The 23,333-nt window shown below is 46.3% G+C and overlaps 2 protein-coding genes across 2 annotated transcripts in view; one reads left to right on the plus strand and one right to left on the minus strand.

Annotated features, from left to right (window-relative positions):
• The window catches only part of cep44 (centrosomal protein 44), a 30,206-nt gene extending 8,436 nt beyond the window's left edge, over nt 1-21,770 (minus strand). The window contains exons 1-5 of the mRNA XM_083765589.1: nt 21,654-21,770; nt 19,818-19,965; nt 18,226-18,363; nt 4,735-4,806; nt 3,279-3,776 (exon numbers count right to left, since the gene is read on the minus strand). Coding sequence (XP_083621715.1) covers nt 3,279-3,776; nt 4,735-4,806; nt 18,226-18,363; nt 19,818-19,965; nt 21,654-21,742 — 945 coding nt within the window. The 5' untranslated portion in view covers nt 21,743-21,770. The remainder of the gene's footprint in view (nt 1-3,278; nt 3,777-4,734; nt 4,807-18,225; nt 18,364-19,817; nt 19,966-21,653) is intronic.
• Nucleotides 8,178-15,127, plus strand: klhl34 (kelch-like family member 34; the record flags this gene model as incomplete). The annotated part of the gene is made up of 7 exons (XM_083765528.1): nt 8,178-8,500; nt 9,540-9,857; nt 10,398-10,779; nt 10,981-11,188; nt 11,606-11,781; nt 14,234-14,520; nt 14,992-15,127. The coding sequence occupies 7 exons, from the start codon at nt 8,178-8,180 to the stop codon at nt 15,125-15,127; spliced, it is 1,830 nt and encodes a 609-aa protein (XP_083621654.1).
• Nucleotides 21,771-23,333: the final 1,563 nt, after the last annotated feature.

The raw sequence follows: 23,333 nt of genomic DNA on the forward strand, positions 1-23,333 counted from the left end.
GGGGCAGTCAGACAGATATTTAACCAGGGGGGGGCAGTCAGACAGATATTTAACCAGGGGGGCAGTCAGACAGATATTTAACCAGGGGGGCAGTCAGACAGATATTTAACCAGGGGGGCAGTCAGACAGATATTTAACCAGGGGGGCAGTCAGACAGATATTTAACCAGGGGGGCAGTCAGACAGATATTTAACCAGGGGGGCAGTCAGACAGATATTTAACCAGGGGGGCAGTCAGACAGATATTTAACCAGGGGGGCAGTCAGACAGATATTTAACCAGGGGGGCAGTCAGACAGATATTTAACCAGGGGGGCAGTCAGACAGATATTTAACCAGGGGGGCAGTCAGACAGATATTTAACCAGGGGGGCAGTCAGACAGATATTTAACCAGGGGGGCAGTCAGACAGATATTTAACCAGGGGGTCAGTCAGACAGATATTTAACCAGGGGGGGCAGTCAGACAGATATTTAACCAGGGGGGCAGTCAGACAGATATTTAACCAGGGGGGCAGTCAGACAGATATTTAACCAGGGGGGCAGTCAGACAGATATTTAACCAGGGGGTCAGTCAGACAGATATTTAACCAGGGGGGGGCAGTCAGACAGATATTTAACCAGGGGGGCAGTCAGACAGATATTTAACCAGGGGGGGCAGTCAGACAGATATTTAACCAGGGGGGCAGTCAGACAGATATTTAACCAGGGGGGGGCAGTCAGACAGATATTTAACCAGGGGGGGGCAGTCAGACAGATATTTAACCAGGGGGGCAGTCAGACAGATATTTAACCAGGGGGGCAGTCAGGGGGGCAGTCAGACAGATATTTAACCAGGGGGGCGGTCAGACAGATATTTAACCAGGGGGGCAGTCAGACAGATATTTAACCAGGGGGGCAGTCAGACAGATATTTAACCAGGGGGGCAGTCAGACAGATATTTAACCAGGGGGGCAGTCAGACAGATATTTAACCAGGGGGGCAGTCAGACAGATATTTAACCAGGGGGGCAGTCAGACAGATATTTAACCAGGGGGGCAGTCAGACAGATATTTAACCAGGGGGGCAGTCAGACAGATATTTAACCAGGGGGGCAGTCAGACAGATATTTAACCAGGGGGGCAGTCAGACAGATATTTAACCAGGGGGGCAGTCAGACAGATATTTAACCAGGGGGGCAGTCAGACAGATATTTAACCAGGGGGGCAGTCAGACAGATATTTAACCAGGGGGGCAGTCAGACAGATATTTAACCAGGGGGGCAGTCAGACAGATATTTAACCAGGGGGGCAGTCAGACAGATATTTAACCAGGGGGGCAGTCAGACAGATATTTAACCAGGGGGGCAGTCAGACAGATATTTAACCAGGGGGGCGGTCAGACAGATATTTAACCAGGGGGGCAGTCAGACAGATATTTAACCAGGGGGGCAGTCAGACAGATATTTAACCAGGGGGGCGGTCAGACAGATATTTAACCAGGGGGGCAGTCAGACAGATATTTAACCAGGGGGGCGGTCAGACAGATATTTAACCAGGGGGGGGCAGTCAGACAGATATTTAACCAGGGGGGCGGTCAGACAGATATTTAACCAGGGGGGGCGGTCAGACAGATATTTAACCAGGGGGGCAGTCAGACAGATATTTAACCAGGGGGGCAGTCAGACAGATATTTAACCAGGGGGGCGGTCAGACAGATATTTAACCAGGGGGGCGGTCAGACAGATATTTAACCAGGGGGGCAGTCAGACAGATATTTAACCAGGGGGGCAGTCAGACAGATATTTAACCAGGGGGGCAGTCAGACAGATATTTAACCAGGGGGGCAGTCAGACAGATATTTAACCAGGGGGGGCAGTCAGACAGATATTTAACCAGGGGGGCGGTCAGACAGATATTTAACCAGGGGGGCGGTCAGACAGATATTTAACCAGGGGGGCAGTCAGACAGATATTTAACCAGGGGGGCAGTCAGACAGATATTTAACCAGGGGGGCAGTCAGACAGATATTTAACCAGGGGGGCAGTCAGACAGATATTTAACCAGGGGGGCAGTCAGACAGATATTTAACCAGGGGGGCAGTCAGACAGATATTTAACCAGGGGGGCAGTCAGACAGATATTTAACCAGGGGGGCAGTCAGACAGATATTTAACCAGGGGGGCAGTCAGACAGATATTTAACCAGGGGGGCAGTCAGACAGATATTTAACCAGGGGGGCAGTCAGACAGATATTTAACCAGGGGGGCAGTCAGACAGATATTTAACCAGGGGGGCAGTCAGACAGATATTTAACCAGGGGGGCAGTCAGACAGATATTTAACCAGGGGGGCAGTCAGACAGATATTTAACCAGGGGGCAGTCAGACAGATATTTAACCAGGGGGGCAGTCAGACAGATATTTAACCAGGGGGGCAGTCAGACAGATATTTAACCAGGGGGGCAGTCAGACAGATATTTAACCAGGGGGACAGTCAGACAGATGTTTAACCAGGGGGGCAGTCAGACAGATATTTAACCAGGGGGGCAGTCAGACAGATATTTAACCAGGGGGGCAGTCAGACAGATATTTAACCAGGGGGGCAGTCAGACAGATATTTAACCAGGGGGGCAGTCAGACAGATATTTAACCAGGGGGGCAGTCAGACAGATATTTTGTGAAGCCACTAAGGAAATCGTAGTTCATATAATGGCCTGTTGTGGCGCTGTCACTGGACCCAGAAAAACCCATAGCCCCATAGAAGTCCATGTATTTGGGCCCAACTTCACCTAGACTGTATTACCTTAATAAACATGGTCATGAATTCTTTCTGCTTCCAGTCACTAGTTTAAAGTCTCATTTCTAATGTCATAATATTCTTTTTGGAAAATTATGGTCCCATTAATTAAAAAAATTACCATAAAGTTGCGTATGTTCTGAGGGGCGTGGCTACCGTTACAGTCTATGATCGGGATTCCCCTCCCACTCGAGTCAAAATAAAAACCAACGGAGAAGAAGGGGGGAAGTCCCGCCTCGTTGTCTGGGCCAGCCAATGGCCAGCTGGGCCAAAACGGAGCCAGCCAATGGCCAGCTGGGCCAAAACGGATCTAGAAAGATGGCGACTTACAGTGCAGGAATAACAGGCTTCATTTTACGTCCATGTTAGACCCGGGGAACGCTTTGTCCATATTTTTTACAGTCTATGACTGTTGCCTGCTAATGAGAGAGATAGAGAGAGAGGAGAGGAGGGGGGGGGGAGAGGGGAGTTGCACCACTCAGTTTCCACGGGTGTGATTTGACTTACTTTGGGTTCCTGATACTCTGCTGTTAGCTGTGTGAGTATTGAGGGGTGGGGTGCAGACTGATAGGATGTCGTCTGTATTGAGGGGTGGTGTGCAGACTGATAGCATGTCGTCTGTATTGAGGGGTGGGGTGCAGACTGATGGGATGTCGTCGGTATTGAGGGGTGGGGTGCAGACTGATGGGATGTCGTCTGTATTGAGGGGTGGGGTGCAGACTGATAGGATGTCGTCTGTATTGAGGGGTGGGGTGCAGACTGATGGGATGTCGTCTGTATTGAGGGGTGGGGTGCAGACTGTATTGAGGGGTGGGGTGCAGACTGTATTGAGGGGTGGGGTGCAGACTGATGGGATGTCGTCTGTATTGAGGGGTGGTGTGCAGACTGATAGGATGTCGTCTGTATTGAGGGGTGGTGTGCAGACTGAAGGGATGTCTTCATGCTCCTGATTGGAGGAGAGGGCTGCCCTGTGTGTCGTACCACCAACGCCTGGCCAGAATACACCTGGTAGTTCCAGTGATGGAACAATTAGTACACACATGTTTTACTTAACCTGTTAAACTCATTAACTGCCAGGTATTAATTAGTTAATTAATTATCTGTGTAAAGTGCCGCCCACCGCCATCATCGGTGCTATAGTTATGGGCCATGAATAAAGATTGTTTTGAAACAAAAAATAAAATAATAATAATAATAATAAACCAAGATAAATGCATATTGGTGTAAATCCGATTACATTGAGGCGGAAGGAGGCAGACTTTGGATGGAGGCAGACTTTTCACTTCCGGTTTTGTCTGTTGCTAAAGCAACCTAGAACTATTCATTCGGCGAAGAGCGCGATCAATCATAAACCACTGAAAAGACCGCATGACGGAGATCTCCTGGTAGCACATAAGCCAAATTCCAATACCCAAAATCTCGGCCACTCGCTCACTCACACTCGACCACTCCAGCATGGCAAATTACGGTGAAATTGGTGACCTGTCGAAATATGTGAACATCTCATGGACTTCATACATGAACTTACATAGAGGTCTTTAAAAACGTGGCCTGAATACCGTTAGGTTGAACTAAATGAACAAACTGCAATGATTCACATTCAGACTGACATTATTATGTGACGTCTACACGATTGTCACATATTTCAGCAGGTCACCAATTTCACTGTAACACCACCATGCTGGAGTGAGCGAGTGTGAGTGAGCGAGTGGCCGAGATTAGAGGTATTGGAATTTGGCTATAGTAGTTGTTTTCCTCCTCAACCTTTTTTTTGCTGACATGGGAGGAATCAGGACGATGAAAAACAAGCTCATGCGAGCATTGTGAGCTTGTAGACTGGCTATTTTACTTTGCCGTGACGTACTTGTATGATGAAATAGGGCATTCATTTACGAAAAAAAACAAACGTTGAAAAAGTTGAAATGTGGAGATACAAGGTCAAAGGTCATGCATGTTTACTTACTAGACTGTCTGGATCTGTTTGTTGTATTAAGACCTTGTTGTCTGACGGTGAGGCGGGGCGGATGCTTCTGGTCTGAAAACACACATTCATTTCAATAACAACACTTTATTAACCCATTCTGACCTGAGATCAGATTCTAGAAATGTCTTCTACATCCTGACAGTTTCCATTCTGACCTGAGATCAGATTCTAAAAAAGAATTCTTCTATGTCAGTCGCTCTTCGATTTTTCAAAAATAGCAGACCTACAAGCTCATATCGCGCCACTCGGTGGCGCGATATGAGCTTGTAGGTCTGCTATTTTTAAATAGCTAAAGCATAACATGATGCGGTCAGAATGGGTTAAGCTGCTCTTGTACAAGTGTACAGACACATTTGTATTACTATATCTGTGAGGGCATCAACATTTTAGGACAAGAAATTGTGTACATTTGCACGATTGTGTCGTGCACTGAAAATAACAAATATACGTGACCTTTTAAATGTCTAATCATAACCCCAAACTGAATCTTAATTGTAAGCAAAGCCTCTTTTAGACAGGCATCAGGTGATGCAGTGGTAAAACACCGCAGAGGTTGTGGGTTTGAATCCACCGTGGTGCGTCCGGCGTTGTCGAGCATCTATACAAACACTACTGACCCGCGTTCGGGGGATGGTCGCCGGGCGGGGGGGAGGAGGGCGATATTTGTCACTGTTCGTACTCCTATTCAGTATTTAAGTCCGACGTCATTTTGTAGTGCTACGTTACGTCCGGGTCCAAGTGGCACCAGCTCCCGTCCGCATCCCATTGTAAATAGAATATCTAAACGCGTGAATCTTTTTAAATTGACGTTATTTTTCAGAAAGGAAGCCATAGAGGGTTAAAATGGGTCTTAATGCTTCCAACTCTAGTAGAATTATTAATGTTTTGTACAAGTGTCCATGACAACAAAAATATATGATGTGGAGACAATAAAGACTATTATTATCATTATTATTGAAGGTGGCAACAGTCCATTTGCTCGGTAAAATATTTCGGGGGATATTTACAATGTGTGCAGGCTTGAGTATGTTGAATCTAGTTTGCATTAATGAGGATTTAGTTGACACAATCAAATAAAATGGCGATAGTATTCCATGTGGGGCAGACGGCCTGTCACAGCCAGATTTTGGAGAGCAGCGCAGCTTTGTTGTTGCGAGGAAAGGAAAGCGGTAAAATGAGACTTTTGTGGTTGTTTTCGTCTCAGATTTAGTCCGACGGAGCGTCACAGTATAACTCCATGGGGACACAAAAGCGACACAAAAGTAGGACCCGGAAGTATCTCAGGAGGGGGCGCTCACGTCACGGCTAAAATACTGAATAGTGTCGCAGTCCCGCCCCCTCGAGAGACCCGGAAAATAAATCCCCGTTCATTTTCCTCATAGACTTTTCAGAAAGTATTTATTTAAAGACGTTTACGCCGCGGACAAAGACAACTCTTGTCGTGACAAATCATGACAATAAACACAATGTTTTGGACCAAACAAATAATTAGAAAGTATAGAAAAGAACGGCAGGTAACAACACTTTTTTTGTTGTTTTTCTTCTTAGTAATTATTTGTTTGGTCATGTTTGTTTGTTGTCATGATTTGTCACGACTCGAGTTGGCTTCGTACGGTGCTTAAAAGGTCTTTAAATAAATACGTTTTGAAAAAATTGTTTGAGAAAATTAATGGAGAATAATTTCCTGGTCGTTCTGAAAGGGGGCGGGACTGCGACGCGCTATAGGGCTGGCGGCGACAGACCCCTGACCCCTCCCATCCCCTGGCGTATACAGAATACTTGGTTCTGCCCGAGTCCATTTCTACCCTCTAAATAATCCACTTGGCGTGTGTGTGTGTGTGTGTGTGTGTGTGTGTGTGTGTGTGTGTGTGTGTGTGTGTGTGTGTGTGAGATAATGGAGACACTCTGAGCTCCCCGAATCCATCCTATTCATGAGGGAATGAAAGTTGAAAGAGTCTGTCTGATCTGATCTGATCTCTCTCACACACACACACACACACGACAGCTGTGGCTATGTTTAGTCGCCATCAGGTCATAGTGTAATGCTATGGAGAGGGAGAGGGAGAGAGAGAGAGAGAGAGAGAGAGATGCCGCTAAAAGCCGAACCACAATAGGTTCTGTGAAGGTGAATTAGTGTTTGAGACACGTTGGAAATGTGCTCCCATTTTCCGCACACAGGCATACGAGCCTAAGAAACACGGGGACATAAAAATATATCATATATATATTATTCTTTTCATCAAAAACGATATTTTTACTTGTGCTGGCCCAATCTAATCTAACCTCTATAACCACAATCACAATTTCAATCCGGACCTGAACCTGAATAATACCTCAAACTAAAACCAATTAAGCTAATCTGTGTCTTCTCCTGATTGTGAAAATCTATGTTAATAAAGGTTAAGGTGATTTTCCTTTGTTAGAATAAGTACTAAATAAATAGCCTCTATACTCTGTTAGTACTCACTGCAGAGTCTGGATCTGTGCAAGCTTTAGTAAGCAGAACATGCGTCTCCAGCTATAATTAAGCTATCCAATCAGGAGAGAGAGAACTCACACAGGAGGATACAGATTAAACAAGTGAAATGAGCAGACATAATTGGAACTGGAACATTTAAAGGACCACTTCAATATTTAGAAGCAACTTTACATAAAAAACAAGCCCAAAGACGCTGATAATCATCAGACGTGGCAATGCTGTGAGCAAGCAGCTGCATTTAACCAATGAGTTAATCTGTCCTGAAACCCTCTGTCTGTCTGTCTGTCTGTCTGTCTGTCTGTGTGCGTGCGTGTGTGTGTGTGTGTGTGTGTGTGATAGTCCCACATGGACACAGCGTAAAGGGCAACAAACAAACAGTAAAGATGTTGTAACAACAACATCACTGTGCGTGCGTGTGTGCGTGCGTGCGCCGTGCGTGCGTGCATGCATGTGTATGTGTGCGTGCTGGTTTGACCCTCATATATCACGGTGTTAAGAGGCACATGCCTGCAAAGTACACACACACACACACACACACACACACACACACAGTTTACAGAAGACTCTCCTCTCCTCTCTCTCTCTCTCTCTGTTCCAGTCTTCATGGAGCGGTCGTTGGTCTCCGTGCGTCTCCTCTCTGCTTTCCATCATCTGTCCTCCATGGCTTCTTCTCCTGCTTTTCTAAAACTGTGTTTGTCTTTAGTTTAACCTTCGTTCAACTTTAATGTCTCCTTAATCCCTGTCCCTTTTCTCACATCTCCTCTCCTCTCCCCTCCCCTCCTCTCCTCTCCTCTCCTCTCCTCTCCTCTCCTCTCCTCTCCTCTCCTCTCCTCTCCTCTCCTCTCCTCTCCTCTCCTCTCCTCTCCTCTCCTCTCCTCTCCTCTCCTCTCCTCTCCTCTCCATTGGAAACACACTGCTCTCCTCTCCTCTCCTCTGTGATCGGATGGAGAGTTACTCCCTCCAGTTTGGCCCCTCCCAGGGGGCGGGCCTCTTGGCGGGTTTCCAGCGGCTCCGCGCGGACGGAGCGATGTGCGACGTGGTTCTGGAGACGGGCGGGGCCTCGTTCCCGTGCCACCGCCCCCTGCTGGCCGCGTCCAGCGACTACTTCCGCGCGCTGTTCGGGGAGCGCACCGCGGAGCGGCGCGCGGACCGCGTTAGCATCCCCGCGGTAACGGCCGCGGGGCTCGGTGCCGCGCTAGACTTCCTGTATGGCGGCTGGCTCCGCCTGTCACCCGTGACCCTGCCCGAGGTCCTAGAGGCCGCCAGGTAAGGGAGGTGATTGTTATTAACATTTATCGTATAAATGTATATTTATGTATATTCTTTACACTTTTTATCACACAATTCTTTCAATTAATTTTTTTTCACCCATTGTCAATTGTCTAATGTAATTCTGGGCGCTACACTCCCTCTGGGAAGAGCAACTGACTGACCTCAATGCTTCCTTCAATGCATGAGGAGTCCAAGCTGCTTCTATTCGCCTGGCAGGGGAGAGTTTCCCTGGTTGGACGTACAGTAGAGTTTCCCTGGTTGGACGTACAGTAGAGTTTCCCTGGTTGGACGTACAGTAGAGTTTCCCTGGTTGGACGTACAGTAGAGTTTCCCTGGTTGGACGTACAGTAGAGTTTCCCTGGTTGGACGTACAGTAGCGTGTGGAAGGAGGCAGGGGAGAGTTTCCCTGGTTGGACGTACAGTAGCGTGTGGAAGGAACACGTACAGTAGCGTGTGGAAGGAACACGTACAGTAGCGTGTGGAAGGAACACGTTATTCCAACCAGTTCCTTTCCCCTTCATCAGTATTTCACTACGCACAAACCGCTAGCCAAAAAAAATAGTAGATCTACAAGCTTACAACGTTGCTTGCAGAATCGGGATGCTGGGGGTTCAAGTGGTAAACAAAAGTGGCAATTTAACTTTTAAGCATATTTTTGATGATCACAACAATGTCGTTAATCGTTGTGATATGTAATGTTACGATCCCATCCTTCCAGATACCTCCAGATAGACGTTGCCATAGCGATATGTAATGTTATGGTCCCATCCTCCAGGAGGATGTTACCATGGCGATATGTAATGTTATGATCCCATCCTTCCAGATACCTCCAGATAGACGTTGCCATAGCGATATGTAATGTTATGGTCCCATCCTCCAGGAGGATGTTACCATGGCGATATGTAATGTTATGATCCCATCCTTCCAGATACCTCCAGATAGACGTTGCCATAGCGATATGTAATGTTATGGTCCCATCCTCCAGGAGGATGTTACCATGGCGATATGTAATGTTATGATCCCATCCTTCCAGATACCTCCAGATAGACGTTGCCGTAGCGATTTGTCAGCGCTACATAACGGACGGCCTCTGCGTTCGAACCTGCTGCCGCTACGCCAACCTGGCCGAGAGACACGCCCTCCCCGAGGCCCTGGCGGCTGCCAATCAAGCGGTCGCCGTGAAGATGTGGGCGTTGCTGCAGCAGCCCGACAGGGGCGGGCTCCTGGGGCTCAACGTCCAATCACTGACGGCGGTGCTAGACTCTGACGACATGCCTGGGGTCAGAGAGGCGGAGCTCGTCAGGCTGTGTCTGGATTGGCTGGACGAGAACGGACCGATGCCGCTGCTGAGGTCGTTGATGATTTCCTTCGACTCAAAACTATGACGGAAAAAATGTTCCACGACTAGCTTTTTTTCACGGATGAAAACTAACTAAAAACGAAGCTATATGATGACTAAAACTGAGACTAAATATATTCACGATTTGGTCAACAAATAAAAGACTAAAGACTAAAATGTCAGGGAGGGACTAGTGAAGAAGAGATCCATTAGAACTAAAAGACAAGTCATTTCATGTGCTCTGAAGATAGCAGATCTAAAAGCCTACACCTTGTATTACATTGGCTATTTTCAGCATGGAACCAAGTGTAAAATCAGCCATTTACGACACCATCAAGGCACCACCTAAATGAATTTTAGTCGACAGTAGAATACTAGATTTTAGTCGACTAGAATCTCATATTTAGTCGACAAAAACCAGACCAATGCCGAAACATTTCAGACGAGAAATGTGACAAAAAACTAAATTGAATTTCATTCTGTCAAAATCAATCAATCAATCAATCAATCAATCAATCAATCAATCAATCAATCAAAAGATTTCATCCACAGGTCCAACCTCCTGCTGAGCCGCCTGCGCTTCGGATTGGTCGATGCCGATGACCTCACGGCCCTAAGCCACTCCCCCATGCACCCGGCTTTGGCCACGCCTCTGATCCGAGGTCATGTGACCCGGGCGCTGGAGTATCACGGGCTGGGAGACGCGCGGCCAATCAGGCAAAGCAGGCAGTCGACGGTGCGCGCGCCAGGGGCCAATCACCTGCTCCTGGTGGGGGGCGGTGCCAGTCGCCATTGGCCAGAGCGACGGCCAATCCTGGCTTTGGACCTCCGGACCAGGAAGTGCTCGTCACTGGGCTGCGACCCCATTGGCCGGCTGAAGAACCACTGCGTGTGTACGCTGGGCGGGTTCCTCTTCGTGATTGGTGGAGACCAGGTGCGACTATGCCTTTTGTCCAGTGGTGGAAAGTAACTATGTACACAAATCAACTTTAGATTATATGTCGACTAAAACTAGACAAAATACTAAAACATTTCAGATGACTGAAACTAAATGGAGTTTTAGTCAAATTAAAGAGCACAACTATTAAAACCATTTAAATATTTTTCTGTCAAAATTTTAACGTTGACCAATCAGGTGACGGGAGACGAGGACGAGGACGGTGGAGGCAAATCGGTGGCCGTGGCGCCGTCCAATCGTGTGTGGCGATATGACGGGCGCTTCCAGCGCTGGGAGGAGGCGGCCTCCATGCGACACGGCAGAGCCCGATTGGCCTGCTGCGTGCTGGGAGGAGTCATCTACGCCCTGGGGGGGCGGAGCCGAGCGCACCCGGAAACAGACCAAGGTTAGAATAGTTTGGGTTGAGTTTCAGTTCGTTTTGACGTTTTTTTTTGTTTGTTTTTTAATTCAGTTCATTTTAATTCGTTTTTAGAGCTGGTTTCCTATTTTCTTTTTGAGACGACGCTTAGATTTAGTTTAGGATTTTTCATTATAGTTTAGTTTTAGTTCGTTTTTTAGAGTGGGTTTGCTAGTTGCTAGTTAGTTTTAAGCTTTTTCATACATTGGCAGGTGAAGGATTAAAAAAGGTCAGAGTAAATAAGACTATCACTATTGTGTAATAAAAACTCAACAAAAAACTAAAACTATGTCAATAATTTCAGTTCGATTTAGCTTTGTACAATATAGTTTCAGTTAGAGTTTTTTGGTTCATTAAATTTTACTTTACATTTTGTTAGTTAACTATCATATAACCTTGAAACAGACTCCGCCTCCGTGATGTCATCGGTGGAGTTTTACGACATGGAGGGCGGCGGCGCGTGGCGGCGGGCCACGCCCATGCCCCGCCCCCTCCACGGACACGCCTCCGCCGTGCTGGGAGACGCCGTCTACGTGTCGGGAGGCAGCGGCCAGCGGGGGGCGCCAGAGAGCAGCCGAGAGGTAGGGATGATGAGGGGCTGCATGTCTTTGCCCAGACTCTTCTTCAACAATGATGGCGAAAGCAAACATACATACAATAGTATGGTACAGAACACTGAAGTCCTTAAACCAGAAACCTAACCGCCTAACCGCACACAGAAGCCACGGGTGAGCCTTAAACCAGAAACCTAACCGCCTAACCGCACGCAGAAGCCACGGGTGAGCCTTAACCGGCCACACATGTGTCTTAACCCTGCAGGGCGGCTGTGGCTCAGGAGGTAGAGCAGGTCGTCCAATGATCTGTAGGTCGGCGGTTCGAATCCCGGCTCCTCCTGTCTACTGTACTGTCGAAGTATCCTTGGGCAAGACACTGAACCCCACGTTGCGTCCAGCGGTTGCCACTATACGTAAAATGGTCCATTTATATAGCGCCTTTATCCAAGGCGCTTTACATAGATTGTGCATTACATTCACCCATTCACCCACACATTCACACACCGATGGCGGCGGAAACCATGCAAGGCACCAACCAGCACATCAGGAGCAATTAGGGGTTCAGTGTCTTGCTCAAGGACACTTTGACACTAACTCTGGGGGAGCCCGGGTTCGAACTATACGAAAAATATATACTACAAAGATGCTGGCGATGGATTGGCCACACCCTTCGCCTCTAGTATCACAAGATACGCCCTGTTCTGGAACCCACAAGGGAAAAGGAAAAGGGGCAGACCAAGAAACACCTGGCGGCGTGACCTAGACGCAGACGTGAAGAGATCTGGTCATACATGGGGACAGCTGGAGAGAATGGCCCAGGACCGGGATGCCTGGAGAGCTCATGTTCGTGGCCTATGCCCAAGGTTGGGCGATAGGTGTAAGTAAGTAAGGGTTCGAACTGGCAACCTTACGGTTACCATCCGGCCACTATACCCCTGAGCCACTAATATCTATCGGACTAACGTATTCCTCCCCGGATGATATCAGCGTTACAACATTTAAGTTGATGATTAATCGTCACTCTAATAATTGCGATTAACGATTTAATTATTTGATTTTATTTTGGCATTTGAACATTATTGGACAGTATGAATAAAAAAGCTCAGTGGCCTTGTGGTTAGAGTGTCCGCCCTGAGACTGGGAGGTTGGGGTTCGATCCCCAGTCGGGTCAAACCAAAGACTGTAAAAATGGGACCCAGTGCCTCCCTGCTTGACACTCAGCATCAAGGGTTGGATTGGGGGTAAGTCCCTGTGACATACTAGCGTCATGTCCAGGGGGTGTACTTGTACATCAAGCTGCCTCACGCTACAGAAACAGGAGATAGGCTCCTGCCCTATGGGCCTCATGGCTACAGAAACAGGAGATAGGCTCCTGCCCTATGGGCCTCATGGCTCGGCAAGGCTACTTACTTACTTATGAATAAAAAATGCAAAATGTTGGCCTCTTTTAGGAATTAATTCATTTCATACAAAACTAGAAAAAGTGCCCTTCTGGGCACAGGTCTCCACCAGGTTATCCACAGATCCGTGCAGTTAGAGGTAAAAATTTACTTTTCGGCCAGTTATAGCGCCACCTTGAGGCTGAGTTGAAATTGTTCATGTGGCATTTTGTCCTCGGCCTAGTGGGAATGTGGGTGCACAATTTCACGGAAATCACGCGATGTGTTCATGATTTGCAGCATTTTGTTTGAAACTGAGCACTCCTGTGAACTTTGGAAGCCAATCTTAACCAATCAGGATGGAGTGTGAGAAATCTGAAAGACCGGTTTGGTTGAATGGCTCTAGAGAGACTGTGTACCAATTTGCGTGATGTTTGGACAAAATCTGTAGGTGTGCTGTGCAAAAACCTGTTTTGCACAAAGCGGCCTCCTGGTGGCGCTATAACAGGCCGTTCTGGAAAGTTTGGGGCAGAGGTTCATCGTTGGAATCCAGGGAGTGTGTGTGCAAAATTTGGCATCGACCGGGTTAACGGTGGCCGAGATTAGCTGCTCACGGACGGACGGACGGACACACGGACACACACACACACACACACGGACGGACGGACGGACGGACGGACGGAGTGCAAAACATACTCTCCCCCCATGCCTTCGGCCTGGTGGAGACAAAAAACCCTGAAAAAGCGGAGAGCTACAAAGCATGTAGATCAGCTATTTATGCTTTTTTTAAACATATGAACATTTTGAACATGGAAACGATTACATCATATTGTGACAAAATAAGATTGTCTCAAATAATCAGGATCCCCCCCCCCCCATGTATTTCCCTTTTTTCCCTTTCTTCATATGATGATTTCTTGTCCTTTCATAGAAGCGTTATATATTTGTACGTCTCTAAATGATCCTGGTTTCGTCCTCAAAGTAACCTTTTGTATTGACTTATGCTTTCCTTTGAAATGTACCCATTCTGCATACTGTGAAATATTTCAATCAATCAATGAATCCATCAAACACGATTATACGTAATCATTGTGACCCAGGCCTGCCGAGAGCTGTTCCGCTGGGCGCCTGCGGGGGGCGCCGGTGCCACAGCGTGGGAGCAGAGAGCGTCCATGTCCATCGGGCGGTTCGGCCACCGCCTGGCGTCCGCCTGCGGCCGCCTCTACGCGCTGCTGGGCGAGCGCGAGCCCTTCTGCGACATCGAGAGCTACGACCCCGCGGGCGACATGTGGACACGGCTGCGGCCGCTGACCCCCGCCCACACCTCCTTCGGCTACGGGATGGCGAGCACGCCCGCGGGCATGGTGCTGCTCTGTGGGGGCACGAGGTGGGTGGAGGAGGAGGAGGCGCCAGTGTTGATTTTGTTTTGACCAAAACCATGATGAAAAATGTCTGTCGACTCGACGGCCTTTTCCACAGACAAACACCAAACAAAAACGAAATAGGCCTACAAAAAAAAGTAAGCATGCAGTTTTGTGGACGAATAAAAACTACAGTAGACTAAAATGTCAGGGAGGGACTAGTGGAGAAGAGATCCAGTAGAATTAAAAGACAAGTCATTTTATGCTTGGTTGCATGCTGAAAACAGCAGACATAAAGAGCAGACACAACCAAGTGTAAAACCAGGCATTACAACTGTAGGTGTAGTCGACTAAAATGTTATGAAATTCATTTGGATAAAGGTAGAAACATTCCAGATGACTAAAATACGACTAAAACTAAATGAAGTTACATTCCAAAGTGACTATGATGACTATAACGCTAAAATAAAACATTTCTGTTCAAATCAACCCCATAGGTGGAGGGACGGCCGTGAGGTGACGCTGAGGACCGTCATGGAGTTCCACCCGGAGAGAGACGGCTGGAGGGAGGTCTGTAAGCTGCCTGACCCGCTGACTGGCGCCGAGTGTACCGTGATGGCCCTGCCCCTCTAGTGGCCCCACCCTTCTGACTGGCGCAGAGTGTACCGTGATGGCCCTGCCCCTCTAGAGGCCACACCCCTCTGACTGGCGCCGAGTGTACCGTGATGGCCCTGCCCCTCTAGTGGCCCCACCCTTCTGACTGGCGCCGAGTGTACCGTGATGGCCCTGCCCCTCTAGTGGCCCCACCCTTCTGACTGGCACCGAGTGTACCGTGATGGCCCTGCCCCTCTAGAGGCCCCACCCTTCTGACTGGCGCCGAGTGTACCGTGATGGCCCTGCCCCTCTAGTGGCCCCACCCTTCTGACTGGCACCGAGTGTACCGTGATGGCCCTGCCCCTCTAGAGGCCCCACCCTTCTGACTGGCACCGAGTGTACCGTGATGGCCCTGCCCCTCTAGAGGCCCCACCCTTCTGACTGGCACCGAGTGTACCGTGATGGCCCTGCCCCTCTAGAGGCCCCACCCTTCTGACTGGCGCCGAGTGTACCGTGATGGCCCTGCCCCTCTAGTGGCCCCACCCTTCTGACTGGCACCGAGTGTACCGTGATGGCCCTGCCCCTCTAGAGGCCCCACCCTTCTGACTGGCACCGAGTGTACCGTGATGGCCCTGCCCCTCTAGAGGACACACCCTTCTGACTGGCACCGAGTGTACCGTGATGGCCCTGCCCCTCTAGAGGCCCCACCCTTCTGACTGGCGCCGAGTGTACCGTGATGGCCCTGCCCCTCTAGAGGCCCCACCCTTCTGACTGGCGCCGAGTGTACCGTGATGGCCCTGCCCCTCTAGTGGCCCCACCCGTCTGACTGGCGCCGAGTGTACCGTGATGGCCCTGCCCCTCTAGAGGCCACACCCTTCTGACTGGCGCCGAGGCCCCTTTTCCACTGGGGATGAACCGGACCGGTTCCATCCCGCCTAACATTGAACGAGTTCAGATTCAGAGTGTCTCCTTTTTCCGGATCTGGAACCAAAAGAATGGTTTCCGCCGGTTCCGTGAAAGCACCACCAAGGTTCCAAGGATCTAGAACGGAACCAGTTCTATAGAACTGAAGTACTTTTGGTGGAAAAGGAACCATTTCTAGAACCAAAGTTCTTTTGGTGGAAAAGGAACCCGTTCTAGAAACACAAAGTTCTTTTGGATGAAAAGGGGTTTGAGTGTACCGCGATGGCACTTCCCCTCCAGGGTTCCCACATATTTGTACCAATGAATTTCCAAAACGTTTCAAGAATATATTTATATTTAACCCAATTTCCAGGCCTAAATATTAACAATCATTCAGTGCAATAATGAGTCTCTTACTCATATATGTGTATTGCACAAAGACAGGAAGTGTAGTGACATAGAATATAGAATGGTATAATAATTCCATTCCAAAGCTTTCTTTGAACACTTTATTATGTATTGCTGCCAAAAGCTTTCTGCTCGCTTATTGCACCCTGTTGTCATTGTCTTGATTTTATTTATTTTAAATTATTATTATTGCAGACATTCTGCAGACACCCATATTTTATTTCTCTGCACATACTCACATGAGCAGTGTGCGACAAATAAATTAACCCATTCTGACCTGAGATCAGATTCACACGAGGTTTCCACTGGACACACACTGGTCTGATTAACCCATTCTGACCTGAGATCAGATTCTAAAAATGTCAGTCGTTCTTCGATTTTTCAAAAAATAGCAGACCTACAAGCTCGTATCGCGCCACTCGGTGGCGCGATATGAGCTTGTAGATCTGCTATTTTTCAATAGCTAAAGCACGACATGATGCCGACACCAAAATGGGTGCCCGGTCAGAACGGGTTAACCTTCTTGAATCTCTTCCATTTGGGTCCATTTTCATTCTCTCACATTTAGGTCACATTCACACCAGAGAGCTTTGCTGTGATTTAAAACGAATCCTGCTGCGCATTTTCAGAAAGTGCACTTCGTTTGGCAGGTGTGAATTAAGGCTCATTCGAATCCTAATGCGTATCAAAGAACCGCATTTTACTCCGAGCAAAAACGGGGGTTTCGCTTCGCTTCCAATCGCACTTGATTGCGATTCGGTGCAGGTGTGAATGCAATCCGCAGTAAATAAAGGAAATGAAGCAAACATAATGTGGCGGGTGAGGAGCTGAACACAGTTGGAGACGGAGAAGGCATATTTTACGCAGCGCAAAGATGTCCCGTTACTGTGGATAGACGTGGTCGAATAAGGAGACTGAAGCCCTGATCGAAATGAGGACGAGTACATTAATCAATTGCTTAAGAAAACACATAAAAACACTGCAGTGTATTATAGCCTACAGAATATTCTGTCGGTCTGTCTGTGCCGTAAACATGGAGTGCTGTCACTGTGTGGGGACTGGGGAGCAGGGACTTTCATCTCGATAAACTTGAAAACATTTTGCGCTGCTGTCTGTTATATGAGTGTGCTCAGCGCTGTGCCTCCATGCCCAAAAGTGCGTGGCGTGGCTGCATGTGTATAGTGAGAGAGCGAGAGAGCTGGGGGGGTCCAGTCCCAGACGGCACGACACTATGCACGTTATGAGTATAATTTTATCACCATAGATTTCACTGTGTTGTAGGCTGTGTTGTAGGCTAGGTTTATGAATGGAACACATTGATAAAGGTCCCCCCTGCTGCGTTTCCAATTGCTACGGATGACAGTGTGAAGGCAAACCGCAGCAAATTAAATATGCAAGAATCCCAAAATCTCCGCCCATACGCATGAGTCTACCGAAGTATTAGGTGAGAATGTGACCTTATGGTAAATTTAGACCTTCCAGAAAAACGTTAAAGTTAAAATCCTTGATTATGCAATGAAATATGCTGGGTTGTATGTGATTGTATGCTGTGAAATTGCAAAAACGTGGTGAAATATGTAGAAAGTTGTGAAATATGCGGGACGTTTGTACGATTATGCGCCATTCAGTGCTATAGCGCCACCTTTTGGCCAATGGTCGTGGGCTTCACATCCTCACCGTTTGGCATAGCCCTCTACCACACACACACACACACACACACACACACACACACACACACACACACACACACACACACACACACACACACACACACACACACACACACACACACACACACACACACACACACACACACACACACACACCTTCTTGCTGTGGTTGTATCTCTGCAGGACCAGGTTGATGACATCACAGACGACACAGATCTTCCTTTGAGAGAATCCCCACTGGAGGAACTGTTGCTTGGAGAGGACCGGTTTATACTGGAATATGTCCCTGAGCACCTACCCCACGCACGCACGCACACACACGCACACACACACACACACACACACACACACACACACACACACACACACACACACACACACACACACACACACACACACACACACACACACACACACACACACACACACACACACACACACACACACACACACACACACACACAACTGCTTAAGTACCGTAAGTCCATCAAATATACACCGTTTTTAACTCATCTAGTGTCAGTGAATCATGAGTCAGTTTTATCTCATCTTACAAACAGTGTCAGTGAATCATGAGTCAGTTTTAACTCATCTTACAAACAGTGTCAGTGAATCATGAGTCAGTTTGAACTCATCTTACTTTATAAAGTGTCAGTGAATCATGAGTCAGTTTTAACTCATCTTACTTTATAAACAGTGTCAGTGAATCATGAGTCAGTTTTAACTCATCTTACTTTATAAACAGTGTCAGTGAATCATGAGTCAGTTTGAACTCATCTTACTTTATAAAGTGTCAGTGAATCATGAGTTAGTTTTAACTCATCTTACAAACAGTGTCAGTGAATCATGATTCATGAGTCAGTTTTAACTCATCTTACAAACAGTGTCAGTGAATCATGAGTTAGTTTTAACTCATCTTACAAACAGTGTCAGTGAATCATGATTCATGAGTCAGTTTTAACTCATCTTACAAACAGTGTCAGTGAATCATGAGTCAGTTTTAACTCATCTTACAAACAGTGTCAGTGAATCATGATTCATGAGTCAGTTTTATCTCATCTTATAAACAGTGTCAGTGAATCATGAGTCAGTTTTAACTCATCTTACAAACAGCGTCAGTGAATCATGAGTCAGTTTGAACTCATCTTACTTTATAAAGTGTCAGTGAATCATGAGTTAGTTTTAACTCATCTTACAAACAGTGTCAGTGAATCATGAGTTAGTTTTAACTCATCTTACAAACAGTGTCAGTGAATCATGATTCATGAGTCAGTTTTATCTCATCTTATAAACAGTGTCAGTGAATCATGAGTCAGTTTTAACTCATCTTACAAACAGTGTCAGTGAATCATGATTCATGAGTCAGTTTTATCTCATCTTATAAACAGTGTCAGTGAATCATGAGTCAGTTTGAACTCATCTTACTTTATAAACAGTATCAGTGAATCATGAGTCAGTTTGAACTCATCTTACTTTATAAAGTGTCAGTGAATCATGAGTCAGTTTTAACTCATCTTACAAACAGTGTCAGTGAATCATGATTCATGAGTCAGTTTTATCTCATCTTATAAACAGTGTCAGTGAATCATGAGTCAGTTTTATCTCATCTCATAAACAGTGTCAGTGAATCATGAGTCAGTTTTAACTCATCTTACAAACAGTGTCAGTGAATCATGATTCATGAGTCAGTTTTATCTCATCTTATAAACAGTGTCAGTGAATCATGAGTCAGTTTGAACTCATCTTACTTTATAAACAGTATCAGTGAATCTCAGGTCCGTTTTGCCAGTCAGCTCCAGCCCCGCCCCCACCAGCTCCTCGGCCAACAAGGCAGAGAAAGACGTCAGGGTGAAGTTCACTATTGGTAGAAAGGCGGACGGGTCTCCTTTTGATAGGCTGTCAAAGGAAAGAGGATTCTCACATGTTAACCACTTAAAGGAGAATTCCATGCTAGAATGCTTTCTAATCTTTCTTACCTTTCTTTGTAGTTGTTACGTCCCCACCAATGAGGTCCAGGTGTTATTTTGTGCAAAAACTCCTTATTGGCTATTTTCCCTACCATAAGTCCTCAATGAATTGCATTGCATTGAATGGGAATTGAATGGGGCTATGGGGTGTTATGCTAGTTCGCTTATTTCCATCGAAAGAAGTAGTAAAGTGTGCCGCTTGGGATATTATTTACATTATGAAGAGAGGATTATATACAAAGAAATTATAATTTTGAGCAATGGAAATAAGCGAATTAGCACAACACCCCATAGCCCCATTCAATTCAATGCAATTCATTTAGGGCTTATGGTAGGGGAAATAGCCAATAAGGAGCTTTTGCACAAAATAACACCTGGACCTCTTTGGTGGGGACGTAACAACTACAAAGAAAGGTAAGAAAGATAAGAAAGCATTCTAGCATGGAATTCTCCTTTAAGACCCATAGGGCATAGCAGTGGCGGCCTTTTTGACGTTACACTCAAAAAAGCCCTTTCGTGTTTTCCAATAGAGATTAGCAAAAATATTTACATATCAATTATTTTGAGCCTAGAATCAAGCCAGCCAGCCTCAAAACCATATTTGATTCTGTTATTTATTTATTAAAAATTATTGCATGATTTGCCTAAATAGGCAACCTGTTGATTTATGTACAGTATGTGTGTATGTCTATGTCTGTATATTTGATCTGTGTGTCCCCTGAAAACCCTCCAGCATGCAGCTTAAACATAAAAACAAACAGGTCAAGACTTGGCCTTGGCCGTGGAAAATTTTACATTTTCCTATTTACACACCATTCAGAATACCGGTATGTATACAACACTTTAGGAGTCCAACTGGTACTTAACTCTGAGAATGTACAAATGGAACCAAATGGCCCATAAGGATCCATTTGTACTGAGTTACAAAAATGTTTATATATTTTGTTATGTTTAATTATATGATATACTGTATTTAATAAATACTGCATTTGTTTTGGTTTGCTCAAGCCTGGATGGCTTGATTCTAGGCTTAAAATAATGTATACCGGTATATGAATATTTTTGGAAATATCTTGATTGAATGGGCTTTTTTGAGGGGAACGGCTGCCACTGCTATGCCATGGCCTAAATACTTTCCGCCTAGCGATAGACAAGTGGAATTGTGATGAACAAGCTGTTGTGTTTGCCCTCACTCCCCATGAAGTGGTTGAACTGTTTCTGGTGTTATATTAACCAATTTTACTGGGGACCCCTAGAACCTCATCAGGGGACCCTGGGTGTCCCCAGAGTAGACCCCACTTTGACTGTCCAAAAATAGAGCTATTGTACACATGTTGTAATGAAATAAACAAGCTCTGCACACATGGCTAGATATTATAACAGGATACAAATCATGTCTCTGATCTGTATAAGAGAACATAGCTATGTAATGCGACACAATGGTGCCATCTTGAGGTCAACATGCATTATTACAATACAAGTACAACAGCGGCCAGTACGGTGTTATAATAACCGCATTATTGCTGATTACCGTATACTTATATAGATGTATGATTATTCTGTCGTTTAAATATATAATGTACACAATGTATATTGTACAATATTATATAAACGTACCCATCATAATCCACGTCTCTCGGGTATTTAATGGACCTCAGTAGCGTGTCCAGTTTACGGAGACTGCCTCTTACATCTCCAGTGGACATGATGGTGGTTATTGGTTAACGATTCACAAAGACATTCAGCAGGCAGAAAACCCTTTTTATCACGAATGTATTTACTCAACAGAGAAACTGTCGTTACCTACAAACGAGAGAAATACACACAAGTTCCAAAGACACTTGTTCCAAAGGTCGGACACTGGACAGTATAGCAACTTAGCCTGCCTGAACTACACCGATAATGGTAACCTATCGAATGATGGGCCTCTGGGGCTCGCCGTGTTGTTGCTGTTCACTAACACTGCCGTCTGGAGGCACTCATTTCCACAGGACACAGTTTGAGTGCTGCTGTTTTCATCGCTGTGGTTTTGATGCCTTTTGCTTTTGCCGGCTGAAAACCAGCAGGAAGCGGGATTGGTTTACGTCGCTACGTCAAACGGTGTTAACCAATCACTTAAATCAGCGCCTTTACGTCATTCTTTTTTTTAATATTACAACAACTGAACAACAACAACTATTATTATTATTATTAATAATAATAATAATAATAATAATAATTTGTATTCTTTCTTTGAATACAAATTGGGTTGGTCCTGAATAATAATAATAAACTTTAATTGTATAGCACCTTTCATACATAAATGCAGCTCAAAGTGCTTCACAGGGCAGGACACAAAAATATAATACAATAAAACACAAGTAGTTAAAATGATAGAACAATGTCAAAGAACAAAATTGAATATAAGAACATAAAATAAATAAAAACAAATAAAAACACCACATGCAGCAAATCAGTCAGGGCAGGGTAGGAACGTGCATAGTAAAACTCAACTAAAAGCAAGAGTGAAGAGGTGAGTCTTGAGTTGAGATTTAAAAATGTCTACAGAGGGTGCGTGTCTGAGCTCGAATGGAAGTTTATTCCAGGCTGTTGGGCCGTAGAAGCAAAAAGCTGCCTCACCATATATATATATATTTTTTTGATGAATGATGGCACCATCGGTCCAATACCTTCAGCTCTCACTGGACCGGTTCGCAGCCGAGTGCACGGCGCCTGGGATGAGGATCAGCGTCTGCAAATCTGAGGCCATGGTTCTCAGCAGGAAACCGGTGGATTGTGCAGTCCGGGTAGGGAATGAGGCATTACCCCAGGGGAAGGAGTTCAAGTATCTGTAGGGAATGAGGCATTACCCCAGGGGAAGGATTTCAAGTATCTCGGGGTCTTGTTCACGAGTGAGGGGAGGACGGAGAAGGAGATCAGCCGGGGAATCGGAGCGGCATGGGGTGGTATTGCAGTCGCTGTACCGCACTGTTGTGACGAAAAGAGAGTTGAGCCAGAAGGCAAAGCTCTCCGTCTACCGAGCAATCTTCGCTCCTACTCTCACCTATGGTCATGAAGTGTGGGTCATGACCAAATGAAAAAGGTTGCGAATACAAGCGGCCGAAATGAAATTTCTTCGACGTTTGGCTGGCATCTCCCTTAGAGATAGGGTGAGAAGTTCAGTCACACGAGAGAGGAGACCCCGGGGCAGACCAAGGCGCAGTTGGAGGAAACACATCGACTCACTGACCTTGGAACGTCTCGGAATCCCCCAGGAGGCAGTCACTAATGTTGCTCTGGAGAGGGAAGTAGCACTCT

Source organism: Protomyctophum parallelum, assembly GCF_964188405.1.
Source record: "Protomyctophum parallelum genome assembly, chromosome: 5".
Classification (NCBI taxonomy): domain Eukaryota; kingdom Metazoa; phylum Chordata; class Actinopteri; order Myctophiformes; family Myctophidae; genus Protomyctophum; species Protomyctophum parallelum.